Source organism: Talpa occidentalis, unplaced genomic scaffold, assembly GCF_014898055.3.
Source record: "Talpa occidentalis isolate TD23 unplaced genomic scaffold, MPIMG_talOcc4v2.1 talOcc4.5, whole genome shotgun sequence".
NCBI classification, from domain to species: Eukaryota; Metazoa; Chordata; class Mammalia; order Eulipotyphla; family Talpidae; genus Talpa; species Talpa occidentalis.
In genome coordinates, this window is record NW_023604861.1 from 137,624,496 (window position 1) to 137,644,210 (window position 19,715).

The window sequence follows — 19,715 nt, forward strand, 5'->3', positions numbered from 1 at the left end:
GGCGTGGGAAGCAAAGATGCCCTCAGCTATGGCACAGCTGGCACCTTGTACCTTGTTCTGTGGTCATTAGCAAAACGGCACTGGGACCTGGTCTTGTTCTCCTCACGTGGCGCAGCTCTGATGGCTAGGGCCAGGCTCGTCTGGTCTGGGGGACCCCTGTCTTCATCTCACCTGTATTGCCAGAGAGGGGCATTGAGACACAGACCACATTGCCCCCCGGGTGCGGCCCTCCTCACCCCTGTGCCTACGTTCGGGGTGGAACTGACCTTGAAGCAGCTGAAAAACTGCAAAGGGTGTTTAACTCCTGTTATTTCACTTCTGATTTTCTGATGACCCCTTCTGAGGTCCAGTTAGAGCATGACATGGAATCCGATGAGAGAAAACCCATCGTGACTAGTAGAAGCTGCCTCAGCCGCTCCCGACACAGCTGGTGATGTTGCTTTTTCATTTCCAGTTAACGAATCACCCATGCATATGCCTCCACATTCCTTCCTCCAGGACATAAGCAAACTCCAGGAGGAGGGGCCGCGTCATCCAGAGGGTTCAGCCAGTGCTGCCTCTAACGTGATCACAGAGGAAACCTGAAAATTGTGTCTCCTCGAGGACAGTGTCCCTGTCCAGCCACCACATGGCGGCGCTGTTGGAGATGAATCCTGCGCAGCCCCGTGGATCCATTGTGTGTTGCTGCCTCGGGCACAGCCCTCAGAGTCCACTCAGATCCAGTGCTGCCTGGTTCTACTTTCAGAGAAAGGATGACGGGCTGCGGTTTCCTAGGGAGCAGGGCCCAGAGAAGCCAGCGGCCCAGACTCCCCCGCAGGCCTTTGGGCCACGTGTGGAGCCCGAGCTCCAGGCTTCCTGCTGAATTCTCCTGTCTCGCCCTACAGACCGCGGGCCGGCCCACCACTGTTCTTCCAGTCAGGTCCTCTGAATGTCTGACTCTCTTTTCTATTCTCATTTGGCTTTGGGTTTCCTTGATCTCTCTTTCACCCACATCTTCAGTGCCAGCTTTTTTGTACCAAAGACAGAGGAGATGTTGCCATTTACTTTTGCTTTATATTTTGAATATAAAATGTCCATGGGCCTCCCTGGTGGCACAAGGGGTTAGGACACAACCTCTGAGGTTGTCCACAGCCACTGCAGCACGGGTTCGATCCCTGGCCAGGGAGCAACCCACATGGCCCAGTAGACCTCTCCTGTCTCCCCGCTGCTCCCCTCAGCAGTGTGTTTCAGTCAGTCTGCCTGTTCTGCTCCCCACTCTGTCTCTGGTGAATCCTCTCACCTCCCACACCTCTGGCCGGTACCCCAGTTCTTGTATGCATAAATAAATACATCTTTGAAGAAAGAAAGGAAAAATGTCCAGTAGGCCCGAGGCAAGACCCTCAAGCAACTCCTTCATGGACAAAGATGTGTCTGGAGTAGGTTGATGTTTCACTCTGACTTGGGGTGTGTGTCTGTGGTCAAGGGTGGTGGGTTGGGTGGGGTTTCGACATTCAATTGCAAATAATTTTTGACATTCAGTTACAAAGGATTCAAAACCACACATAATGATTTGAATACAGCAGAAGCCTTAACCTCTCTACAAGCTCTTCAGTATCAGCAAATCTCATTAATTATTTGCTGATAAATTGACCTATACTTCTCAAGTTTCAAAAAAATAATTCCTTTCACAAGAACAAATCCTTCAAAATTTGGAAGAGTAATTCTTTAGAAAAGTGTTTGGAATTTCTAATAGTAAAAAGTAGATCTTAGTGAAAATGAAATCGTGATCCTCGGACAGATGCAAATGAATGTCTAGTAAAGCTTTTATTTACATCATTAATTAATAAAGGAACCAGTACATATTATAAGGAGTTCAACAGAGAATTCAGAACACACACAGAGGCAATCGGGAGAACTGAAGTGAATTTACATATAGTTGCAAAACCGGTCAAATCCACAGGGCCGTGACCAGTGACTTCGCCACCACACACAATTTGAATTTCTAAGGAAAAGCACTTGCATTGCTGTCGGTTTTCTACAACAATTTCTACTTCCACAACGACTTTTACAATTATTGTACAGTACAGGCCGGTAAGAGGTGGCGCTATCTTGGAAAGGTGAACAGGACAAGACCCGCCACAGCCTTCCTTTTTGTCCTTTCAAAGTCTCACACAGTGTGCACAGGCACCACCCCCGGCTCAGCGGGCTGTGGGCTGGCGAGGGCTGGTTTTGGCAGCCAAACTTTAAATCAATGATCTCGCAATCAAAATAGTAAATTCCTAATGTGCTAATATCATGTCGTTTTTGGCCATTTTCTCCTTCTGCCTCGCCTGTTCCTCCCCTTCTGTGTGGCTGGGCAGAAAGGATGCTAGACTTGGAGCAGGGAGATCTGTCTGCACCGGTGTGATGTATCTGTTGCTGCGGCTTTCATAGAGTGAACCCAGCTTTCTGAGCCCCGGTGTTCCCCCTGGAAAGGGTAAGTGTTTGTTCTGTTACTTCACCAGTTTAAACGACATGAGCTTGGTGATGGGTTGCCAGGGTGTGCCTCCCCGGTCTTGCCAACAAGATTTACAGCTCTGTCCTTTTACACCCCCGCTTGGGGACGTCCCGTCCTTTCAAGATCAACAAGGCAGGAGCTACACTCTCCATTCCCGCTTCCACCCCTGCGACCCTGAGCAAATTCGGTTACTGGCACCGCCGTCCACCCATGACTTACTCCAGAAACCCGGAGCTCCTCTCTGACTCTTTCCTTTACCCTCCACGCCGATTCTAACGCCAAGTCTCATCAGCTCTGCGCCCATGTTGCCTTTCCAACCTAACCACTGCCCGTCATTTCCAGTGTCACTGCCCCGGACCCAGCCCACAGCAGCTCTTTCCTGGAGGGCTGTTCCTGTCTTCATCCGGAGTTGCTCTTTCTACATTCAGTCTTTCCCACCTAAATTTCTGTCCCCCAAAGTAGCCAGATGACCTTTTATTTTTTAAAAAGATTTAAAATTTTTAAAATTTATTGATGCATACAAGAACTGGGGTACAGGCCAGAGGTGCGGGGGAAGTGAGAGGATTCACCAGAGACAGAGTGGGGAGCAGAACAGGTGCATCTACTGAAATACACTGCTGAAATACAAGGCAAGAGAGGTCTGCCGCGCCCTGTGGGTAGCTCCCTGGCCGGCCGGAATCGAACTCGTGCTGCAGTGGCTGGCAATAGCTTGACAGCGCTGTCTTTAACCCCTGCACCACCTGGGAGCCCTTTTACAGAATGTATAGCAGAGCGCATCACCCTTCTGCTTAAATTCTGCCAATGGGTTTATATTATATTTAGAAAAAAACAAACTTAAAGGCACCCCCTCCACCCCCCCTTAAATAGTCCGCACGAGCGACCTGTTGTCTCCTCTCGATGTTACCTGTGTTCCCCGAGCGCCCCGGCTCCAGCCACACTGGCTTCCCTGGCCCCTGCCAGGCTGTGCTCCTTCCCCTGGTGAGGACTCTCTTTTGCTGCCCCCTGTGCCCAGAACATTCTCGAGAGTCAGGTTACAGGGCAGACGTCACCTTCTCACGCAGGTCTTCCATGGCCATTGTAGAATTTGTCATTTTTGTCTTGGTCTCTCACTGTATCTGAGTTTATCTGTTTCCCCCATTCTTGACCCCCCCCCTTTTTGGTTGCTCGTTCACCAGCTCCCCCATCCTCCCTCCTGTTTACAGGACTGGGAAGAGCTGCCATAGTCCTCGTCTACCTGCGGCTTCTGCTGAAATAATTTCATGTGCCTCATTTGTAAGCTTAAGTAAGGTTCTGTTTATCTGCTCTAAAAAGATGCACCCAGCCAAAATCAATTGATTTTAACATGTTTATAATTCTCTGCCCGTGTTTCTGCGTCAGTGGGAAAATGACCCTCCCGCGTCACCATCTCTGTCTCGGAGGAGGCCGCGCAGGGGCCAGGCTGCCGTGCGGCTCGGGTCCCGGTGCCGGGGTCTCTGTAGTGGCGTCTCATTTAATGTGCTTGTGCTGATGGCCACTGATTAGCAAGGCCCTGGACATGTCGGGGCGCCCCCGCCTCTGTGTGTCCAAGTCTCAGCCTCTCCCCCTCCAGAGCTCTGGCGCCCTGCCTCCGCCCGCCGGTGCCCGGAGGTTGTGTCAAAGGCTCCTCTTCCTGGGTTTCACTGCAAGCGCTTTTCTTGGTCTTGAGTTGGGTTTTGCGTTGTGTTCTTTCTCCGCCTGGGCTCTTCTCCGCACACCCTGCTCGCGCCTCTGTGGAGGCAGCTTCGGCCTGCAGCGCCTGTGCACGCTGGAGGACGGCCTGCCCAGGGGACGGGCGGGCGGTGGGCAGCTGGCGCCCGGGGTGTGCACGCATAAGCGCCTCTCGGGGGTGCCCGGCTCAGGCTGCAGTGGAGAATCCGTATTTCAGCGCGAATCAGGCTGTGCCCTGGGCTGAGGAGACCGAGGTGGCATTCTAACTCCCCTGCTTTTGGGTTAAATGTCTTTGTTGTTACTCATGTTTGGAAAATGCCAAGATCCCTATGGTAAGGAAACTCTCCCACATGGGACTGGACGGCAAGTGGGCAGGGGTCGACAGGTCCTCTGGACCGGGGCTGCCCCCCAGCGATGCCCCCATCATGCTGCTCCCTGATCCTGGGGGCAGACGTGGCGCTTGAAGGAAGCAGCTCGGTGACAGCATGGAGACGCCTGACGCTGCGGGTTTGCAGTCAGGACGTCGCGGGACCAGGACTTCACATCCTAATGGGCAGCTTGATCCCAGGGACGATGCCCCTGCCTCAGGTGGCGTGAGGTGGGCTGAGCAGATCGTGTCTGCGGAGACCCACCTGGCATGTGGGGGCCAGAACCCCGGGAAGCCGGCTCTAGGGTCCCACCTCCCTCTGGAGTCGCCTTTCCTGCACGGCTTGCTTCAGCCCCGGCGGGGCCACCTGAGTCTCCTCGTCCCCACCACCCCCTGCCTGCGCCGCACACCTGCAGGGCGGAGCCCGAGGGAGCAGAGGCTCCAGACTCCCGGCTTCTGTCCCCCAGCTGCAGCAGGACAGGCCTGGAACGCTGCCAGCGAGAGGGAGCCTGCCCGGCGCTGCCCAGCTCAGGCCGCATCTCCACCAGGTCCAGGGAAGGACGTTCGAGGAGGGGCAGAGGCACGTCCACTGCCCACTGTCAGTGGGGCCCGCGGGCACGGCCAGGGATGGGCCAGAGCACCTCTGGCAGGCCTCGACAACTGGGCCTGCGGTCCCTGCGGCCAGAAATGGGGTGGGGGTGGGGTAGCCGCAGGCGGGAGGTCACCACGAAGTACTGCTGGGAGTTCTTGGGGGGCAGAGATCAGACAGTGGGTGTTGGGGGTCTCAGGTGACCAGGAAGAGGGTTTGTAGCCCCATGGGAGGGGGTAGAGCTGGACACCCAGGAGCTCACCCTCCTCAGACTGGCCTTGCACACGGGGGAACCACCAGGGAAGCCTCGGGCACCCCACTACCAGCACCCCTTCTTACCTGCGCCCTGGTGCTTGCTTAGGGGGAGGGAGGGAGAGCAGGACTGTGGCTGGTGCTCTCAGCCCGTGTGCAGCTAGGCCCAGGGGAGGGTCGGGCTGGAGAACCGCACCCCCAGGGACGTGGCCCGACCTGCTCACGTCTGAACAGGTGATGAGTGCCCCTGCGTGTCGGCCCCGCACGCCTCGAGGTGGGGAGCCTTCGGGAGCAGGGCACCCAGCCTGGGCCCTCTTGTGCTTCTCAAACACCCAGCCCTTGGGAAAACCATCTGGGGTGCTTGTTGACTTGCACCGGGGCCTGGGGAGACAGAAAAGCAGAGCCTCAGTCACTCAGGGCCTCGTCAGTGGGAAACTGCAGCCTTCCCGCGGTCTGTTACCATAATCAGCACGAGAGAAACAGGGGATCACAGCGCCCTAGCTTCACCCCTACCCTCCGCCGGTCTAGGAGCGACAGGGGAGGACCGCGGCCCCCGAGTGGGCGGAGTGTGAAGCGGGCTGGGCGGCCACCCCGCAGAGGAGCACCGCGGGTCAGCCCACCACCCCTGTGTCTCCCCAGGCGCTGCAGCCCCGACCTGCAGAGGCTGCTCCGGGCCACGCTGGGGGGGGGGGGGGGGACGGGTTTTCCAGCGGGGCGGCTCGCTCTGCACATTTGCATGTTTTCAGAATTGGGTTTCGGGTTGACTTTGAAAGTCGTTCTTTCAAGGACAGGAGGAAGTTTCTAGGCGCTCACTGACAGTAAAGGTCACGACTCACGACTCCGCTGCCCGCTGCGCTGCAGATTTGGTGTTCTGGGAGATTTTTATGCTTTTGGCCTTAAGAGAAACCCTTTTTATTGCATGAATTCAGTTTCTGTATTGAATACCAGCGGGTTTTTTTTTTTTTTTTGTATTTTAACCAGTGTCCTGTTTTTAATAAACACTTGCGGCATCACCTGCTCGGCGGGAGGAGGGAGCAGGGAGGGCTTCCGCGGCGGGCGGCGGTTTCTAGGTGGTCCCGGGGGCTGGCGGGGGGCCGGGCAGTGCTGCTGTGAGTGTGCTCGGGGGCGGCAGCAGATGTACCTCGCCGGGTGGACCCAGGGCCTGAGCGCAGCCAGGTGGGGACGGCCATCCACTGCCTCAGCGGCCCTCACGGAGTGTGTCACTGGGGGCCTGGGACTGTAGTCACGGGGGCCGTGAGGCTGCACCCCCACAGCGGGGCCTCTGTGATGTGTACTCAGGGCAATGGGGGGGTCCCCCCAGAGTGCTGGAGAGGCCAGGAGGGTCCCTGCCCCGGCCATCCCTGGAGGGAAGAGGGGAGGGGTGTAGATGGGACTCGTGACCCTGGTGAGTGATGCTTTCTGGGGACCAAGGGGCAGGACGCGTGTCCCTGTCCTGCAGGCAACCCCAGGACTGATAAAGAGGATAATCGGGTGAAGTGTGTTTTCCAAAACACAAATATTTTGCAAAATGAAACCCTTTGAAGTCCCCGAACATCGATTAGGGGGATGTTAGCGTCACGATGGACGGGGACAGCCCAGACGCCACCACGGCTCCCCGTCGTCGGCTCCTATTGCAGCTCCGGCCGGTCCACATGTGGGGGGACAGTGTCCGCCTCCAGCCGGATGGCCTCACCTCCTCTCACCTGGGCACCGCGGTCGGCCAGCGTGAACCTGCGCTTGGCGTTGAAGTGCGGCCTTGGAGAGCGTCGCGATTCCCGCGTCTGAGGGCGTGTGACCCGCGGGTCCACAGCCCGCCCCTGCCCGCCACCAGCGCTGGTCGGCGTGACGGGGACCGCGGGTGCAACCGCCTCGCCCGCCCCGGACAGGAGGCCGCCTTCGTCTTGGAGCGCGAGACTCTGCGATAGGAGAAGTAGAAGTCCTGGGGCCCAGAGGCGGCGCACACGTCTCCTCGGGCCTCTGACCTTCCCACACAGCGAAGCCACAACGGGGAATTGGGAGCGAAACTGTCTGCCCGTGTGCTCCCCGGGCCTCTCGTTCCTCTGTGGGAGCCGAGGAGGCTCCACGTTTTGGGACTGCACAGAGAGCCCACATCCGAGAAGCAGCCCGACGTCTGCACCACTGGCCCGGGCCAGCCCCGCCTGCGGCCTTGGCGAGAGTGGGCTCGCTGGGCCCCCTTCTTAGCAGGCCTGCGGTGGGGAGCTGCCGCCATTGCACCTCGCAGCTGGGGACCCTGAGGGGGGCCTGACGGGGCTCGAGAGCTTGCTCAGGTCACCTCCGGCCCGCGCTGGGCTGGGTCCCTGCATCTGCCCCGTCCCGTTCGCGGGCACCAAGGCGGTGAAAAGCACCAGCAACCACCACATCGTGACCAACACGCCCTGCAATTAAGGTCACAGAAGCAGACGACACTAGGTGCTTGGGTTGAACGTGGCTGTGAAGCCTGTTGTCACCGAATAACTCTCAGGACGGCCATTATTTCTTTCAGCACTTATCGAGGTGTGAGTTTTGAGACCCAGAATTTTTATGAACCTAGGAAGTCTCCAAAGGCCAGAATCCTTAACGCACGTGGATGGGCGGCACCGCCAACATGTCCTCCCTCGTGTTGGTTGAAGTCGGTGTGTTCAAGCTCTGCTTGCCCGACTCGCCAACATTCAAATCCACCCAGAGCGAGGAGGTGACGGGACGCCTCGCTCTCACCCTGCTCTCCGGACGGGGCCGCGCCTTGCAGCCTGGCTTTGTGTTCTGCGGGTTTTAGCAATTGCTTCAGTCCCCCGAGTGGCTGCCATCTCTAGGGTGGTTTTATTTTTCCCTTCCACATCTTTTCTGAGCTCTGGCGACTTGGCTTCGTCAAGCGTGGTTGGAAAACCATGGCTCCCTGCACCTGCTCCGAGGGCCTCTCTCGTCAAGGTGAATGCTGTTCGTTCTCTGAGTACACGGTGAGGGACGAGCCACGGGGCCCCGCGCTGGCGGTCCTCGGGCCAGCGTCTGTCCCTCTCGTCCCATCTCCGCTTCCCTGTCGCGATCTGCGCGGTCAGACCGTCGCGCCTTCTCACTGTTGCCGTCACCCATGGTTGGGGCTACCCGGGCCCCTCAGCTTCGTCAGAACTTGCAGGCTGGTTTTGCAAGAGGATGGCAGCGCCTCCTTTCCTCCTCTGGATTAAAACTGGAGGTCTCCACCATGTTTTAGGAAGATATGTGAAACTCTAGAGACATTCAAGTTTGGGGGAGCATTTGTACCGCGCCGCCGCCTGTTCTAATATCCTCTCTTGGCGCTTGTTTCAGCAATTCAGGAATTTTTGTTGACGTGTTAGCTTGTAAGGTCTGTAAATTTCACTCAGATTATCAAAGAACATGTTTTTCATATGAAGACCATGATGTGCTCTGTGACTTCTCATGCGTGGGAGGTTATGCTTTATTTCTATGTAAATACACTTTTGGCAGATTTTATATGAAATCCTCTTTAAAATTTTCAATTTCTGGGATAACCGAGGTCAGTGTTTTCTGCTGCAGACGATATACAATCATGTGGAAAACATCCGTGGTTTCCTCTGTGTGACCCACCCGTGCGGGGCCAGGCTCTCCTCCTCCGCTGCCGTCACACGCTCGAAGTATGTCCCGTGCTTCACGGCGGCTGCCGGGCTCTGCTCCGTGCGGAGCTGTGGGGCTGGGGTCTTTGGGTAGATGGGCGTGATGACGGCTTCAGCATTAAAATCAGCATGATTAGAAAGTGCAGCACTTCAGCATAATAACGTCAGTTGAGAGGGACGCCCGAGCCCGGCAGAATTTTCGGTGTTTCAGTATGAGTCGTCTCCTGTGCGGAAGTGAATCTGTGGTATTTTCTGGTGCAGAATTGCTGTGAGTACCTGTCCCGTGTTTCACGAGAAGTTACACGGATGCCCTCTATTTCATTTCCCCCCTTCTTCTTTGGTAAGTTCAAGCATCTCGGGTCACCTAACATCAGCATATCTGAGCTCCGTGTCATGTTGATTTCGGTTTATTGCATCGATCTCGACCCTCAGATGAAAAATGATTTCTGTAACTTGCTTCCCCGGAGGATGCAGGTGAGGAGCTTCTCCCAACTGCAGACTCGGCTGTGCTCACGCTCTGCCTCTCTGGATCAGCCGCGTCACAGCCCCGCCAAGGGGAGCAGCGACTTCGAGTCTCTTCATTGGATCTCGGCAGCCAGTGTGCTGGGGAGTGTGCATTTAGCAGCAAGATAATTATTACATTTCTTTAGAGGGCCTCCCTGGGGGCACAAGGGGTGAAGTCGTGGCACTGTGATGCTACCTGCGGAGCACTGCACGAGTTCCATCCCCGGCCAGGGAGCTACCCACAGGGCGCAGCAGACTCTGCTGTCTCCCCGCTGCTCCCCGCAGCCGTGTGTTTCAGTCCTTCTGCCTGTTCTGTTCCCCGCTCTGTCTCTGGCGAGTCCTCTCACCCCCGTACCTCTGGCCTGCACCCTGCAGCGCTTGTGTGCATAAATAAATAAATCCTTAAAAAAATAAATTCCTTTAGGAAGGGGGCGTAGAAGAAAGGTCGTATGTTGTTGATTTTCCAAATCCCTGAGGGGGGTTTACTCCCGTGCTAACTGCTGTATTCTTTTAACAGAGTTTCTCCTTTCAAATGCTCTCTTCTTATGTTTCCAAACCACAGTGTGACCATGATGACAAACACTTGGTCGTTCTCCCTCCTCTCAGTTTCAGTTTTAAACCATTAAAGTTTTCCAGGACCTCACTGTTTAACGGTGGTCGCGCTGGCCAGCAGGACTGTGATGCGGGGGACGGGGTGGATGGCGGGCCCGGTGGAAGCTGGTTTGGGGGGCGGAGGGGTCAGTCGTGCTTCTTAGGCAGATGCTCCAATACAGAAAGGACGGGGATGAGTCTTGCAAAATAACCCCTTTCCAGCTCGGTGCTGGCGCCCCCTCCGTGGCCCTGTCCTCTCTGCTGGACCCCCCGGCTCCCCACTTCTTCCTGAAAGGCCCATCTGTGCATCACCGAGTGCCTGTGAGCTGGTGAGCTGGGGGCCGGGGCGGCTCTGACCTGAGTGATCTCAGGCCCTCCTGACAGGCAGAAGAGGGCTGGGTTCGCAAGAGCCCCGCCTATGGCCTCTGCCCACGCCCATTGTGGGGGGTCGCCCTTCCTGCACCCAGAAACGGCGCCCTTCCTGCACCCAGAGAGGACTGCAGGGCCCGGGGCGGGGCCACCTGCTGAGACGCGTCCTCCTCCGCCGTGGCCTCCCTGGCTCTGCCGCACGCGAGGACCACGAGGGAGTCTCTCCCTCCCGAGCCCGGCACGCGGCGTTGGAAATGAGACGCGTCGACGTGGGACTTGGTTTCTGTCCCTGGTGACTGCGCCGTGACTGGCAGCTATTAGGGTTATTAGTAAATTACCATCTGCTTGCATCATCCTCCTGTGAGTTTCTCTGCACACAGTCGCTTCCCGGAACCTGCTCGAGCCTGCGAGCCCGCGGAATCCGAGGACCCACCCCCGGCGGGTCTGGGAGGCCAGTCCCTGGCGGCCCTGGTTGGAGGCTGTGAGCAGAGGTGGGGGTCACCCTGCAGAGCCACAAACTGGTCACTCCTCGCAGTTGCTGTCCCGAGTGGGGCCTCCAAGGAGCACCCTGCCAGGCCCCGGAGGCACAGAGAGGCCCACAGCCCTGCCCTGACCTGGGCCATCGGGTGTCCTGGCCGCACTCTCCCTCTGCCCAGGTGCTGGGATGTGGCAGCACCCCTGATGGCCAGGCAGCGCCGTGAGTCCACTCTGGGAGTCCGGGCTGGTCCCACTTGGACCCTCATCGCCCAACGTGGTTGGGGGTCCTGCGAGTGTCCCAGGCAGGCGAGTGCTGTGGTCTGCACGCTAAGCCACTCGTGGTGCCCGCGGGGGCAGCCTGTCCTGCCCCTTCTGCATGGCCACCACCCGTAACTGTGTCCTGCCCCTGGGAACACGCCGCTGTGTCACCACCACCCGGCACGTGCCACACGCAGGCCTTTCACCGTGTGCTGGGCGACTCTGCCCTAGGGCTTCGGGGCGGGGGGCAGCATATGGAGACCTCTTGCTGCACGTGGGGGGCTGAGGTGACATACTTCCGGGCTGTATAGTTTGAACATGCAGTGTTGCCATTTTCACCGCATTTGCACGTTTTCAGATTGAAATGTGAAGGCAGCCCCGAGGCCGGGCCCGGTGACCATCGGCGATCCTGCGAGCACCGTCCAGCTGTTTGTGGGGACGCGGCAGACGTGTTCCTGTGAGCTTCGGCTCCGGCTGCGCGCATCCTGGGAGGCTGTGACAGATGGGCTTGTGCAAACAAACCAGGCACCTCTCCTGGCTGGGCACCACCCTTGCCTCGCGGGAAGCCAGATGACAGAGGGCTTGAGGGTGAAGTTTTAGGGATCCCGCTGCACCCCAGCCGTTGCCTACTCCTCCTCTGGCAGGGATCTTGTCTATGTCCCTTTCCAGCCAAACCGCGAGGGCAGGAGCCCTGTCCTGTAGCTGCCATGGCCCTGGCCCTGGCCCTGGCACCGTGGCCTGGCTCAGGGCATGCTCGGCAGAGCCTGTACCCCCCGAATGGGCGAATAGGGACACCTGGGGGATGATCGCCTGGAAGAAGCAGGAAGGGGTGGATATGGATTGTTTGGGGGGAAATTCTGTTGAAGGCAGCCTGAGCATCTGCAGTTTCACTCGACAGTAAGCAAACAAAGTCCCGTTTACCGGGCATTTATACTCCAAACCCAGTCAGGCCGTGGGCACCCCAGAATTTAAATTAGATACCTGGACCCATGGCCACCTGCCGTGGAGCCGCCACCACTCTCCTACTGGGCAGCGGTCTCTTAGGGGTGCATCTACTGGACCTTGACTGCCTCTGGGCACCTGGGGCCAGGAGTGGACTCACATGGGGGAGCACGAGGGATGTCACCAGGATGGGGTGTCCCTGGTTAGGGGGTGTGTACGCGCATGCCCTCCAGGAGTTAGCATCCGGGCTCTGAGCCGGGGGGAGTGGAGGGTGGAAGGGCTGTGCCAGGGACGTCAAGAATGAGTGTGACTCCCAGGCCCTCACCCTGGGCGCCCTGGGCCCGGGTGCCTACGGTCGCCTTTGCCCATGACCCTTTGCCGGCGACCTTCCCATTAACTCAACACCCAGGCTCAGTGCGGCCGCCTGCCCTGCCCTGAAGCTGCTCAGCGCCCTTGGCAAGCAGGCCAGTGCCGGCTGCTCTGGGCAACCTCTTCTCTGCCTGCGCCTCCACCTTCTTTTCCTCTGCGAGGATTTGGGGTGGAAATGCCCGTCGTGGACATCAGTTGGCGAGGCTGAGCACTCCCCAGCTCAGGTTGTCACCAGCTCAGAGCGGGGCACTTGTGAGCGCCCTGTGCCTGCTAGCAGCTCTGGGACTGCTCTGTTCGCTTTCTGAGGAGTCAGCTCCCCAGTCGGGGCCTGGGAGTTACCCTCTCGTCTGTCCCCACAATATGGGGACCGATCGGTCACTGGGTCTAATCACTTTCACAGCCTTCAGACCTCTTGAAGGTCTGAATTTGGATTTGGGCTTATTATTGCAATCACCTAGCAGGCGTCTCTGCCCTCAAGCTCTGCTCACCTCTCAGTCACCTTGCGCGCCTGGTCCCCGCCATCCTGCTGTCCTGCTGCTCAGCTCCGTGGGCGTCTCCTGACCTCAGGGCGGGGTCTGGATGGGACCGGGGCCTGGTCTCTGCCTCCCTTCACCGGGCCCTCGGCACCAGCTCCCGAGAAGAGAGGACTCGGCTTTCCGGCCGACGGCCTCTGTGGCGACCGGGCCTTTAGGGTTCTGGGCCCCAGCAGGGCCAGCGGGGTCTCCCGGGGTGGGCGGCCCCAGCCCAGCTGCCTGCATGGGCAGTCCGTTGCCAGGGCCAGTTACCAGGGCCGGTTGCCAGGGCCGGTTGCCAGGGCGATTCTGACTTCTTGAACCCACCACAGAGCCGCGTGGGCTCAGTTTGGACCCTCAGTTTTTATGGCAGCGACTTAGGGCAGCCCGGGGTCAGCACCCGGCGGGGCCAGCTTCCCATCAGCTTCCGCTCTCCGGCTTCCTGACCTGTGGGTATCCTCTGCCTTCTGTGGGTGTCCCCCCCGAGCCACTGGCCAGGTCGGGCAGCCAGCGTGCAGAGGGTGGGCCTCCGCTGGGCCGGCTCGGCGCCCGCTTCAAACCCTCCGTTCCCCTGGCACTCGCGGCCGGGTTTGCAGCCAGCCCAACCTGTTTCTTTTCCTTTAATGAAAGCCAGCAGGAATTATTCGTGTGAGTTGATGGACTCCAGGGGTCCCACGCGTCAGGTGGGGACGGGCGCCTGGTGGGAGCTTCTGGCCGGGCCTGTGGCACCTGGACCGGGGTCGGGGGGGCTGCTTGGCGCTGGGGCTGCTTCAGGCCCGGCCCCACCAGCGTTCGCTGCAGACGCTCGAGGGACAAACCGGTCATCGCTGCACCTCCGCCCGCGAAGGCTCCAGAAACGTGGTCCAAAAAGCGCAGGGGCGGGGTGGGGGGAGAGGGTATCGGCTGGTTTTGGGTCCAGCCCCGATTATCTAACTTCTCAGACCCCCAGGCGCAGGGTGGAGCTGCGCTGCTGAACCCGCAGAGAGAAACGGGGTGTCTGAGCCGACACCCCCACCAGCTCCTGGTTTGGTTCACGGCGCTCACCGGGGCTGTCCCGCCCGGGACACTCCGGGCAGAAGCGGCACCAGGTGGCCTGCCGAGAGGCCGCGCGTGTGCTCTGCGTGGCAGATTTCCTCCTGTGTTTTGAAAAGGGTGATGGGTCTTTGATTTCACAAGTTCAGTCCTTTCAGCGCCCCGTCACAGGTTGGTAATTACATGCTTGGCAATTGGTATTCCCTAAGGATTAGTGTTTGGTGCCAGCTTTAATGTTAAAGTCATAATTAGAATATTCATTATGCTAATAATGTTACAGCATCCAGCTTATGTATATTAATGTGTGGGCAGCGATGACGACTGCATGGAACCTGCTGCGGGAGCAGGTGAGCTCGTGTATCGCGTGGAACATTCTTTCCTGGCAGCTGAGACGGGAAGGAGGCGGAAATGAGCTCTGGCCAGGGCCCGCGACGCCAAGCCCCGGGTCAGGGGCTCTGAGCACGGATTTCCCAGAAATCTCGGCCCTGCTTGGGAGATGCATGGCTATTGTCTCCCGTTCACGGGTGAAGCCCACAGAAGTTCGGGAGGGGGGCGGGCGAGAGTAACTTACTCCATGTCACAGTGGTTCACTGGTGGTTAAGCCGGGTGGAGGCCGGGTTCCCTCCAGCCTGCGAATCCAGTTGGCCACTTAGTCCAGCTGCAAGGCCCGGGACTCCGCTCACCTTCCTCACGAGGGTGTGGCCGGACTCGGCTGCCGGTTCTTTGCCAAGAGTTGGAAGTTTCTAGCAGGGGAGGGAGCGAGGCAAACAAGAAGTGCTGTTTAAATAAATGCACGTTCTTTATCAAAGGGATAGAGATGCGTTAATGAGTATGAGCCAGAAGTGGGACTCAGAATAACGGTGGATTCTGTTTTGGTCGTTCTTAAAGGCTTTCTGGCACGAGTGCGGTCTTCCCCCGGCCATGACCGTGAGGCAAAGGCGCTTGGACAGCCAGGGGAAGCTTTGAAAATTTCTGCCCTTCATCTTCCTGGGGCCGCTTCCTCTGAACGCCGGGCCTGGCGACCTCTCATCCAGCAGGGGAGGTGGAGGGGCCTGCAGAGGCTTTGGGGTCTTGGGGGCCTCCATGCCGTGACTGCAGGCAGCATTTCCCTTGTTCGGGCTGCTCCGCCCACCCTCTGTCCACCGAGACTTTGTTTGCGGGGATTCTGTCTCTTGCAAGTGCAGAAGCTCAGGAAATAGGAGCTGTCGCGCCTCTCTTTATCTTGGTCTGCAGATCAACTTCCTCTCGGCAGCTGAGCTCCCTGTCCCGTGTGGGGCGCAGCCATCAGGCTGTCCTCCCCCAGGTGTCTGCACCTTCAGTTGCACGGGAGGGTCAGGGGGCTTGTCCTTGACGCCGTGGTGCTGAGAGCATGGGGTGCACGGCTGACTGACCGGCAGGCGGGAGGAGGGGTGTCCCGCAGGCCCTGGGGGCCTCGGGGGCACAGTGGCCACCCGCTCCTGGGGTGGGCTTCCTTTATTTGACTCCTAGACATCTGGCATTCCAGGCCTGCCCACCCTCATCTCATTGCCCCCGTCCTGTTTCCGCCTTCTCTTCTGGACGGCCTTGTGTCCTTTGTGTTGATCTGGAGCATAAATAGTCAGCCTGTCATTTTCTACTCTCCTTGCGTATAGCAAATGCCGGCAATTCATTCATTCATTTCCTCATTCCGTCCGTCCTTCCTTCCTCCATCGACCCACCCACCCACCAACATCCACTGCCTCCCAGTTCTGTGCCAGGCTGGCATAGTGGCATCGGCCTGGAACAGGCAGACACAGGGAAGAGCAAAGCAGAATGTGAACATTTTTAGTCGCCAAGTTACAGAAACAACTGAAGGGCCCTGGGCATGGGGCGGAATACTACTCAGCTCTGAACATGACCCCGTCTTGCCAATTTGCAATGTCCGGGTGGGCCTTGAGGGGTAAGTCAGAAGGAGAAAGCAGATCACTCATGTGTGGGACATAAAGAAACAAAGCAAAGGGACAAGCCAAACCAGAACAAGCCTAGAGATGTGACCTGGGGTGGGGCGGGGCCCTGGACTGTGGCGGAGGGAATGGGGCTTTGGCGGTGGGTGTGGCCACGTTCCCCTGAAGAGCAGTGACCCTGTGCGTTATAATCATGGGTAGTGGCCCATCGGTGTTACCTCGGTGACAAATGACACAATTAAAAACCTAGGAGCCCCGTGGAGGAGACAGGGCTGGACGAGCAGTGGTGACACCAGGGGCCGATGAGCACGAGGGGCGGAGGGAAGCAGGTGGTGTGGCCGCAGGGAGCCGGGCAGGCCTCATGGTGGGTGCGCCCAGGAGACGTCCCCGAAGTTTCCGAAGGCAGAAAGCAGATGGGGAGGGAGGCAGCTGAGGCCGGGCTGGAAGAGCCAAGGAATTTGGACTTAGAGTGTCTGGAGCTGGTTAAAGTTGACATGACCCTGGGATGACGTCACCAGGCCCTATCTGACCTGCTGACGAGTCCCCTTGTGTCTGGGCGGAGCTGTGTGCATGTGGGCACGTGTCCGAGGTGCGACCCAGGCCCCAGAGCTGTGTGCACCTGCAGGCCCCCACCTGGGGTCAGGGCGCTGGTGTGGCTCACGTGCCCTGGGGACAGGCTGCTCTGTGGCCTGGGGTGCTGACCTTGGCCTCCAAGTCCAGGAGGATAAAATGAAAACTGTGCGTGCTAAGATCGCTCACTGCTCCGTGACCAGGAAAGGTGGGGTCCGCCTGCCGGGGTGTGGAAATTAAGCATTCTGGTTCTTGCACCTGGTTGGAGCCACCTGCGCTGACAGTGTGAGTTGTGTTGGTGTGAGGATGTGAGGGTGTGAGTGAGGGTGCGTGTCTGAGAGGGGTGTGTGTGAGGTTACGTGTGAGAGTGAGAGGGTGTGAGGGTCTGAAGGGGGGTGTGTGTGAGGGTGAATGTGTGAGGGTGTGACTGTGTGTGTGAGGGTGAATGTGTGAGTGTGCGAGTGAGCGTGCACGCCCGTGTGTATCAGGCCGCGGACTCCGGCCAAGGCGCCTGCTCTGAGAACTTGGGTCGGGGCGGAGGCGGAGCGGCCGTGGGGGGCCCGGGTGGCGCCGAGGGCTCTGGGGGCGTGTGTCCGGGCGGGCGGTGTGGACGGGCCTTGCGGGCGCGGCGGGAAGAGCAGCCGCGCAGGATGTAAACCCCTCGGCACGGAGCTCGTCCGAGGGCGTCGCCGTAAACACGTAGCGCCATCAAATGCAGGTGTTTATTAAAAACAGCGGCTGCAGGTTCCAGGCTTTCGGACTTCCCGTGCCCGTGTCCACACGTGCGCCGCGGCCCCGCCTTGGGAGGGGAGGCTCGTCGCGGGCACTTCGCGGGATCTGCCCACCTACACGCCGCAGATGGCTTCGCTTTATGCGAGAGGGAACTGCGTTTGGTGGAACTGATTAAATATAAAAACACCACCATCTGCCATTTATTCTGATATAAAATGGCTGGGGCAGATGCTGGCATCTTCCGAGATGATTGATTCGTCCCCGGAAGGGGGGCTCCCGTGCCCAGCGCTGGCTCAGCGTGCAGCCCGGGGCCCTGTGCCCCCCAGCTCTGGCCTGGACAAGTGGGGGGACTGCTGGGCTCCGTGGGTGCCGATGCCCGGCTCTGGGATCACCGAGGAGGGTTATTTTCGGGAGGCGTGGACGCCACTCTCGTTTTAGCATTGAAAACTTTCAGACGCTAAATGTGTGTGTGTAACACATGCTCCTGCAGGCGCGGAGCTATTTTTTTCTAAGTGGACTGCGGGGTGTGGTTGACGAGGAAGCCGCAGCACGTGTTACAGGCCACGGAGACGCAGCTGCGTCCCCGGCCGCGCGCAGGGGTCTGAGCTCCTCCCGGGAGGGCGGGAAACAGCGCCCCTTGGAGGGGAGACCTGCCCACCGCTGCACGGCCTGCGCACTTCTGGAAAGAAAAGGTGGACTCCAAGACGCTTCCGTGGCGCGCTGTTTGTGGAACAGCTTCTCCCTCTCAGCGGCTTGTGCTGTGATTTTTCTCTCTGCGGTAGATGGAAAGCCAGAGGTGAGGCTGGGTTTTCCTACCCCGCTCACCTCCCCAAGCACGTTCACTCTCCACGGCTAGTTGGCGCCTGATTCAAGTCCATCTCTTGATACCTTTTCACTTAACCGCAGCAGCCACACGCGTCACGTGCTCGCGTCACACCCGCCTGCGTCTGGCGTGGCCGCTCCCGCTCCGGAGCTCACTGGAAATCCTGCCGTTGTCAGATGCTCGTCCACTTCTGTCCTTTCCATGTCCACCTGTCGCTTTCTGCCACCGGACCGTTCCGCCCGGGCATCAGGGCAGGAGGAGGGGCGGCCACTCTCTCTGCGACCGTTTCGCGCGCCCTGGTCGCTGTGTTCCTGGAGACCCGGCCTCGGCTCCTCCTCCGCGTCCTCTGCGTCCTCTCTCCTCCGCTCGCTCCAGCCCTGTCGCCCCTCCGCAGCCCCGCCTGCTCCCCCTGTCCTCACCCCACTTTGCCGCTGGCTTTCTCTGTATGACTTACTTGCTCCCTTCGTGTCCCTCCAGGTTATGGGGCGACCAGGGTCTGCTTTACAAGGCAGGAGGAGCTCTGGCTGCTCTCCTCATGCTTGGCCATGCCCACTCCGCGCCCTCTGCCGCTGCCCAGGCCTTGCCCCGTCTCCACTTCCTTCCTCCCTCCTGCTCCTCCTCACCCGCTCTCTGCCGCCATAGAAGAGTGGGCGCGTGTGGCTGCCTCGGGGGGAGTAAGCAGTTTCCAGGCAGACATCCGGGGAGGGTGTTCTGGGCAGAGGGGCACTTGGGAGGGCAGGGGGCGGGGCTCGGGGGGAAGGTGTCCAGTCAGGCAGTGCCACTCTGTCCTGTGGCTCCCCTTCCGGTCATCCTCTGCCTCGGGACAGGACGCTGCCTCCTCCCTTGAGCGCGGAGATGCACTGGTCTCCGCAATCCAAGGAAGCCTTTTGAACCGGGGGTTTAAGCTCTAAGATGTGCATTGCTCCTGCTGGCCCCTGCTGCATTGCCCAGTGGGTTAGAGCCGCAGAGATCGTCGCATCTCACAGCTCCCCGCTCAGCCGGCCGCAGCTGACCGGTTCTCCCGGGGTCTCTCTTGTGCTTGCCGCCAGAGCCTGTCAGGGCAGGGGCCCCGCAGCTCCTTGGCTTCCGGACCTGGCACCCACCGGGGGCGGCCGGAGCAGCTGCAGCTGCTGGATCTCGCTCTTCCGCACCTGCCAGCTTGGGCTTCCTCCCAAAATGGCGGCCCCGGGGTGTTCAGCCACTTGCCGAGGCCGGGGCTCTCTGCAATTTAACAAGCCTTTCAAGAGACAGAACCAGGACAAACACCCTGCCTCAGAAATTGGGGCAACCAGGGGCCCAGGCTTCCATTGCATCTGCTGGCTCCACCAGGCCGGTGGGGTTCAGAGTGGGTGGAGCTGCCGGGCAAGGCAGGGCGGCGGGTCCCCAGAGAGCTCCCTCCAGCACTTCTGGGGTCAGCGTACTAAGTTTGAGCTGAGCCCCCCTCCTTGTGGTTAGAGAGGCGACTGAGAGACCATTGCCAGGATCTCCAGCCAGCGCTGGCAGCATGAAAATAGATTTTCTTGGTGTGAGGAACCTGGGTCCAGAGTGACACGTGGGGAAACTACGTGGCCCCAGCTAAGGCAGGTGCATGTGCCGCGGCAGACGCCCAGGGGCACGTCCCGGCACTGCTGGCCGGTGA

General features: G+C 59.1%; 1 protein-coding gene across 1 annotated transcript; it reads right to left on the minus strand.

Annotated features, from left to right (window-relative positions):
- Positions 1-2,406: 2,406 nt before the first annotated feature.
- On the minus strand, positions 2,407-13,822 carry LOC129144658 (collagen alpha-1(I) chain-like). The gene is made up of 5 exons (XM_054687767.1): positions 13,727-13,822; positions 13,099-13,237; positions 12,974-13,016; positions 5,458-5,751; positions 2,407-2,446 (listed from the first exon to the last, which is right to left on the minus strand). The coding sequence occupies exons 1-5, from the start codon at positions 13,820-13,822 to the stop codon at positions 2,407-2,409; spliced, it is 612 nt and encodes a 203-aa protein (XP_054543742.1).
- Between the last annotated feature and the right edge of the window lie 5,893 nt (positions 13,823-19,715).